The sequence below is a fragment of the Lycium barbarum genome, chromosome 3 (assembly GCF_019175385.1).
Source record: "Lycium barbarum isolate Lr01 chromosome 3, ASM1917538v2, whole genome shotgun sequence".
NCBI classification, from domain to species: Eukaryota; Viridiplantae; Streptophyta; class Magnoliopsida; order Solanales; family Solanaceae; genus Lycium; species Lycium barbarum.
Window position 1 is genome coordinate 130,970,707 of NC_083339.1, and position 7,659 is coordinate 130,978,365.

Here is a 7,659-nt window from a genome sequence, read left to right on the forward strand (position 1 = left end):
GCAAAAAAAAATAAAAAAAAATTGATGCATTTCGTGAATTGCACAATGAAATGCAAAAAAAAAAAAAAAAAAAAACAATTGTTGCATTTCGCTACACATGTAGCGAAATGCACAATTCATTCGGCACCGGAACAGTGTGAGTGTGGGTATTTCGTTGGTTATCCAACAAAATACTCATTTTGGTCTAAAAAAAAAAGCATACTATTTTGGGCTAATGACTGCAAAAATAACTCATTTTGGCTCCGGACTCCAAAATTTAACTTAAAAATGACGTGCCTCGATTTCATTACCTCTAAATTATTACACACTCATAGCAGCCCAGAGCTGATCAAAGACATCCTTTGAGAGCCAGAAATTACATAACAACATATGACTTACATAAAAAAGAAATGGTGCTGCTATTTGGCACAAACTCAAAATGGCACAATTTGGCACAATCACTTAAAAAGTCCTAATTACCTTTAATGAATATTTGGCTCTAAACAATTTTTTATTTTTTCCTTCCAAGACTAAGTCATAATTACACTTAGGCATGCTCAACTTTTCCACTTTTCAAACACCTCGAGAAGATGAGCAATCTCGTTTTTATACATTTACATTATACTTTTCTTACTCTTTTCTCTTCTTCCTTTGCCGAAATCACAAACATAAAATGGACCCAAAAATTTTCAATGTTGATAATAACAACAGTGAAAACGTTGATTACAACAGTGAAACTGATGATTACAACGGTGAAAATGTCGTTAACAACATTGAAGACGGTGATATAAGGGCAACCTTGAATAATATTTTAGGGATCGAAGGTAATGACCGTTTGCTCTTTAATGTTGGAGAAGATGAAGATGAAGATTCAGAGGATTTCAATGGAGGTGGTCCAGACACATACTTGGACAGCGAGGATGCAGGGCTCAACTTGGTGCGTGTAGAGGAAAAGGTAAATACTCCTGATCACTTTGAGGAATACGAAGAGGATCCTTTGACGGATAAATATGAATATGAGCATGATGTGATAGATGAAGATGAAGCTAGAGGAGGAATGAACGAGGAGAGATTTACACATGAACAATTTTTACAAGGTCCTATTGAAGGGATGACATTTGGAAGTAAATATTCAATGTTTTCATTTTACAAAGAGCACGCCACATTGAAAGGGTTTGGTGTGGTGAAAAAAATAGCGTTAAAAAAACGTAGTGATTTTGTTAATTATGTTGTCTATGCTTGTGATAGGTCAAGGAAAGGAAAACAAAAGAAATCAAGCAAAAGGATTGAATGTAAAGCTCGTGTTAATGCTGTTATGATGGTTGATGGATCATCATGGCGTGTCACTAGGGTTGAAAGTGAGCATAATCATGTGTTGGATGCCAGACTATCACGATTTATGCCCTCACACAGGGAAATGAGCAGGAGTTTGAAGAGGCAGCTTGTTGCTCACGACATTGCAGGTTTGAGACCTTCAAAGAGCATAAGACTCTTGGAAGTTGAAGCTGGTGGCCCTGATAATTTGGGATGTACCCCCAAGGACTGCAGAAATTACATTTTGCGGGAGAGGAGGTTGAGAACCTTGTCCACTGATGCAGAAGCCATAAACAAGTTTTTTCTTGACATGCAGATTAAGGATAGGGAGTTTTTCTATGCAGTAGACCACGATAATTCTGGCAGGCTACGTAACTGTGTATGGGTTCATACACATTCTAAGTATGCATATCTTGAATTTTATGATGTGATATGTTTTGACACTACCTATCTTGTGAATCAATGGCACATGCCGTTTGCTTCATTCATTGGTGTGAATCAGCACCAACAGTCCATACTTCTTGGATGTGCTTTGATTACAAGCGAGGATGCTAACACTTACAAATATGTCTTCTTTACTTGGCTTAGAGCCATGATTGGTGTTGCTCCAACCGCTATTATGACAGACCAATGCGAGAGTATTAAGGAAGCTATCAGAGTAGTGATGCCAGACGCAATCCACAGGTATTGTATTTGGCACATTTTCACAAAGTTGCCTTTCAGGCTAAAGCGAGTTCATAATGCTAAAATCGCCAAGAGGGAATTTAAAGCAGTAATCTTTGATAGCATTACTATTGATGAATTTGTTGGAAAATGGGAGGCATTTATTCAAAAATATGAGTTACAAAACAGAAGATGGTTCTCTAACTTGTTTTTGGAAAGGGAGAAGTGGGTTCCTGTATACCTAAAGCACTTTTTTTGGGCTGGTATTGTTGACACCCAATTTTGTCCCTCCTTTATTTAATTTTAGTTACTCGGGTTTCTTAATTTACTGACGAACTAAATACTTTATTTTCACTACTATTATTTTTTTGCTACTTTTATTTTCAACATTACAAGTATTACTTTACCACAAATTTTAAATGATTCGTCATCATTTCATTTTTTTCGGGTTTGGAATCGTTAAATTAATTACAAGACAACACTTTGAAAAATCTTTATTTTACATTAATTATTAATTGTCTTTACATAGTATATATTGTACCAGTTACTAAATTAGAAGCCCGAAAATAATTAAAATAGCGGAGGAAGGACCAATACTTTTCAGCCAAATTATCAGCCCATACTCTAATTAATTCAACCAACCCACATTATTCCCTACCCAAAACAATTCAGCCCACATTATTTCCCTACCCAGCTCAATTCCATTTTTTACCCGACCCGGTCCAATTTTCCCCCTAAAACCTAACCCCTTCCTCTTTCTCTTTCTTTCTCTTTCTTTCCGCCTCCCTCTCTTTACCCTCATCTCTCTCTCTTTCTTTTCCCCTGTTCTCCGCCGCTCCCTTCCCCACTCAACGCCGCCGCACCCCACACCACGCTCCCCTACCCCACCTCACTCCTCTCTTTACCCTACCTACGCTCCCCCCGCTCCTCTCTTTCCCTTTTTCATCATCACCGCCGCACCCTGCTCCTCCACTCACCCAATTTCCCCCATAAAAGGAGGGACGACTCCACCTTCTAGAGGGGGATTTCTGGAACAAAAACACCCCATTCCTTTTTTTAGCAACAAAAAAGATAAAAAAAAATCAAGAAGAAAACAGATCGGGGGAAAAAAGAAAAGACACGGATTGAGTTTGTTTGGGATACAACAAGAATCACCCAGAAATCTTTAGCATTTTTTTAGGACTTTCATTTTGATTACGATTCTAACTTTAAGATTGGTAAATGTTCGTTCTGTCTTGGTGGACTTTGGCCGCGATAGAACTCTTCGAATCCATTTGTGTCGATTCCCAATCTATTAACGTTCGAGTGTAGATTCGGCGACTTTGACACCCTAGTTCATTGCTCACAAAAAAGGTAAACTTCGATATATTTGTCATTCGTGATCTTTAATTTCTGTTTGTTTAAGATTTTAGCTTATTCTGCTATATGCTTAGTGGTTATGAAGTTTCTTTGTCGTCGCGTTATTTGTTTGACGTTTGGATGTTGTTAGGATAGAATAACGATCGTTAAGATGAAATCTGAAAGATGTCTGTTGTAGTTTGGATGATTAGATGAAATTTACAGGACTTAGAACTTATTTAAAGTCGAATATACATAGGATATACAATGGGTTATCAAGGTAAAAAGAACGTATACGTTCGATATACATTTGATATACACGCCATGGTGTGTATATCTTAGACATATCATGTATATAATTAAAGCAGGTCAGCACTGTCCCTCTTTTGCTCTATTTGTCTTGAATAATGTATTCTGTTATGTAATTAACTTATTTGGATTGGATATGATGAAATGATTCTGCCCCTTGTCGATGTTGTTTGTTGATTTGATTTGGTCTCAAGTTTATGTTCTGTGCTCAGTTCGTTAGCAGCCACATATTGTACCTAATTCTATTTCCCATTTGTTAGTATGTTTAAAAAAAATAGATATATCTTAGACCTCGACGCTGATCGTATCCGAGGGTTCTGTTTGTAAGGCTTATAAAAAAAAATCATGCTGAGGCTGTTTCTGGTTATCTGTCCAGTTGTATCAGTGGATTCAAGCGCTAATTCTTTTCCGCTTTAGAATTTCGTCCTGCTGATCTGTTTACAATTTGCGCACACCAGTCTTAGTTCCAATCCATCTTGAAACAAAAAGGATTAGTTTTTCCTTTTAACTCATTTGTCTGAATTTGCAAGATAGTAATCTGGTCCTGTCCTGTTTTGGTTCCATTTGAATCCAGTTTACTTGATCATTCACAAGATTAGGCTAATGAATAAGTGTTGAACTTGTATATGGTATTCTCCTATTTTTTGAAGTTTGATTTCCTCTGAGTGAATCAGTCATATATCTGAACTTGTCCTTTATACTCATATCCGCAAAACTGATTTGTGTTTAGCATACCATTTCGATAAGCTAATTTGTTGAAGTTTAGTTGAAAGATTAGTTCGTAAATCTGTGTTATTCTCGGTGTAAGGAATCTGCCCCCAAATCATTTCTGACTCTATTCCACATCAGTATTAGCCATAAAGGTTAAGAGTTCTCTCCCTTTCAGAAAGACATAGCTACTCTTTTAGATTAAAATGCCTGAGAAACTCTCAATGTTTATAAATTGTGCTGTAGGAACTTTCTTTACCTAGTAGTGCTCTCGGGATTTTAAATGTTCTGTTGGAGATAGTTGTTGTGAAGTGAACCATTTGTTTGATTTAAACTTTTGAGTCGTGTTAGTTTGGTGTGACTCTTTTATTAACTTTCACGTTTCTTTAAAATCATAATCCTTTCTAATATGCTTTTCTTTCCTTTGTTTACATAACACAATTTGGATGTTACATGAATATAGAATGTAAATATTTTAACTCTAATATAAAGACACCATTTAAGAACCCTTTCAGTTAGTAAAGGTCAGTGCATTTATGTATCTTATTAGCATTATATGTGTAAGTTTCCGGTTTCTTTGTATGAGTGCACTATTCTTTAGCTTTAACTTTCTTCTTATCTTCCAGAATTCCCTAGTCTAGATATTGGTTTGTTCGCCCTATGTTTTTCTCCTTTTATCTTTTCTGAAGTTATATTAAGAGTTTGTTATAAAGGATTTGCAAACGTAACAGTGCGTGTGCTTCTTTGTCTATTTTTACAGTTCATTTGTTTGCATACATTTTTTTTCTTCACTAATCTTTATCTCTTTCTTTACATGTACACATCGGAGAAAAAATGGAGTCCTAATTCGGGACTCGTCATCTTCCTCGCATTTTGACGTTTGGTTCAAAAACCCCAACACAACATAACCTCTATCGAGCCAGCCCAATAGACTGGATCAGAATTCAGCAGCAACATACATAAATTGTTATTGGGCCGAAGCCCAGTTGCAAACAGATTGCAACAGTCCAAATGGGCTGAGCCCATTCTCATTATATCTCCTCCTCTATTTTTATTTCTGTGTGCATTTAACATGTATTGTATGACTAACACTTGTGCTTGTTAATTAAGATAAACTTTAGTAACATTAAGGGTTTTAGTTTAGTAAAGGGTAGTTAATTCCATAAATTACATTCACTTTTATTTTTAAAACTATTTATAGTACCTATAACATTTATTTGAGTAATTGATTTTCAAAATAGCATGACTACATCTTTTGGCTAAGGGAATCATAATTTATGCTTACTATTTTAGAAGTTTTAATACATCACAAACCTCACACTAACGTTACCTTATTCTAAGAAATAAAAAAGGTAAACTAATTCGACGAATTACTCTTTCACTTTAGTTCCTTTCGAAGCACTCGTAATACATATTTGTTTAAAACAATATTCGCACAATATACATTAAACTAATAGTCTTTCTATAAAATATTTAAAATTTATTTAATATTAATCTTACAATAATTTTTCTAATTTGTGAGTCAGCATAACTCACTTTTCTCCAAATACATATAAACTTTACATGTCCCACTTCTTTTAGTTTATTTCTAATTAAATTTTTTATGCAACTGTTATTTTCTACAAGTTTTACTCTAAATAACTTTAGCAATACTTACAAGATATTTTAAAATATTTACATATTACATTTATATTTTTAGCCTTAATTAAATAACATAAGTCCGGTCGGTTAACCATTGTTAATGGGTCTTAAAGGGTGCCTAATACCTTCCCTTTAGACTAATTGAACCCTTACCTAGAATCTTAAGTTTCGCAGACCTTAAACAGAGTTAACTTTAAACATAACTTTAATAAACTTTAGGTGTCCTAATTCACCGTAAATAATTAGGTGGTGACTCCTTAACATAAACAAAAAACAGGAATCTCCAATATGTCATACTTCTACTTTGATCCCGGTTAAAATGGGGTGTGACAGGTATGCTATCCACACAAAGGTGTGAGGGTATGCATGCTTTCTTTGATGACTATATCAGTGGTTCTAGCACACTAAAGCAGTTTGTTGAGCAATATGAGATAGCCTTGAGAGCAAAGTTTGATAAAAGTTAACTTCTGAATTTAATTCTAGGTACACAGAAGCAAAAGTTTTCTTTGGATTCATGTGGAAGGAACAAATACAAACTCATTACACTTGTACAATATATGATATTTTCATGGACCAGGTAGCAAAAAAGTATCACTGTGAAATGAGCAATCATGAAGATGCTGAAGTGGTGAAGGTGTGAAGAAGTTCGACGTTACAGATTATTCAATTAAGAATGATTTTCATGGCAATGTATTTGTGTTCTTGGTGGAATACAAAACAAACGGTGAATATTTGGAATGCAATTGCAAACACTTTGAATCTACTTATATTTTGTGTTGCCATATACTAGAAGTTATGTCAAGAAAGAGGATTGACATAATCCCAGATAGGTATATAATTAGAAGGCGGAGAAGAGATGTCGTTCTTCCACACTTGAGGAAATTCTTTCCTGGTGGCTACCCAACCATGACTGATGAGTTCAAAAGATATTATATGTTGAAAAAATGGTTTGACAGGGTCTGTGATGTTGTATTGGATAGTGAAGTGAAAATTAGAGACTTTAAAAATGTAATGAAAGCCAGACTGGCTGCCTATTTAGATTGGGATGATGAGATGCTGGTGCCAGACGTTGGGGGAGATGATTCAGACGATGATAATTTCACATACATAAGAAACCCAAGAGAGACTCGTCCACGTGGAAGGCCACCAATTAACAGACGTAGAGGAGGACGTGAAAACGTCTTTAGGCGAGGGGGTGGACCAGGGTACAGGGCTAGATGTGCACCTAATGCCAATGAAAATAATGAGAATAGAGGTGATCATGCTAATGCAGTTGATAATAATGGTGGTACAAGTAGAAGAAGACGCGCACGAGGGAGTGCGAGAACCGGACCTAATGTCAATGGTGACAATGCCGGTGTCACGACCCGACTAGGGGCCGTGACGAGCACCCGGTACTAGCCCACCCGGGCACCCTCTTAGCTTACTCTTATGCTTACATCTAGGTGTGCCACATAATTAGACATTCATTTCCCTTCATTCGTTAAATTAGTCCCATTGGACGACATTGCCATAATATCATAATTGGCATTTATGCCACATCAATGTACATGGGCCAACGTGGCCGACAAAATGATATACAAAACATGGGCCAACAAGGCCAGACATATCTAAACATACGTACACGTGACTACGAGCCTCTAAGAGAGTATGACATATCACATGAGCGGGACAGGACCCCGCTATGCCCATAACTATATACACAAA

General features: G+C 36.1%; 1 protein-coding gene across 1 annotated transcript; it reads left to right on the plus strand.

Annotated features, from left to right (window-relative positions):
- Window positions 1–652: 652 nt before the first annotated feature.
- On the plus strand, window positions 653–6,592 carry LOC132631355 (protein FAR-RED IMPAIRED RESPONSE 1-like). The gene is made up of 3 exons (XM_060346936.1): window positions 653–2,191; window positions 4,558–4,622; window positions 6,436–6,592. Exons 1-3 carry the CDS (start codon window positions 653–655, stop codon window positions 6,590–6,592), a joined length of 1,761 nt encoding a protein of 586 aa, XP_060202919.1.
- The last annotated feature ends 1,067 nt before the right edge of the window (window positions 6,593–7,659 follow it).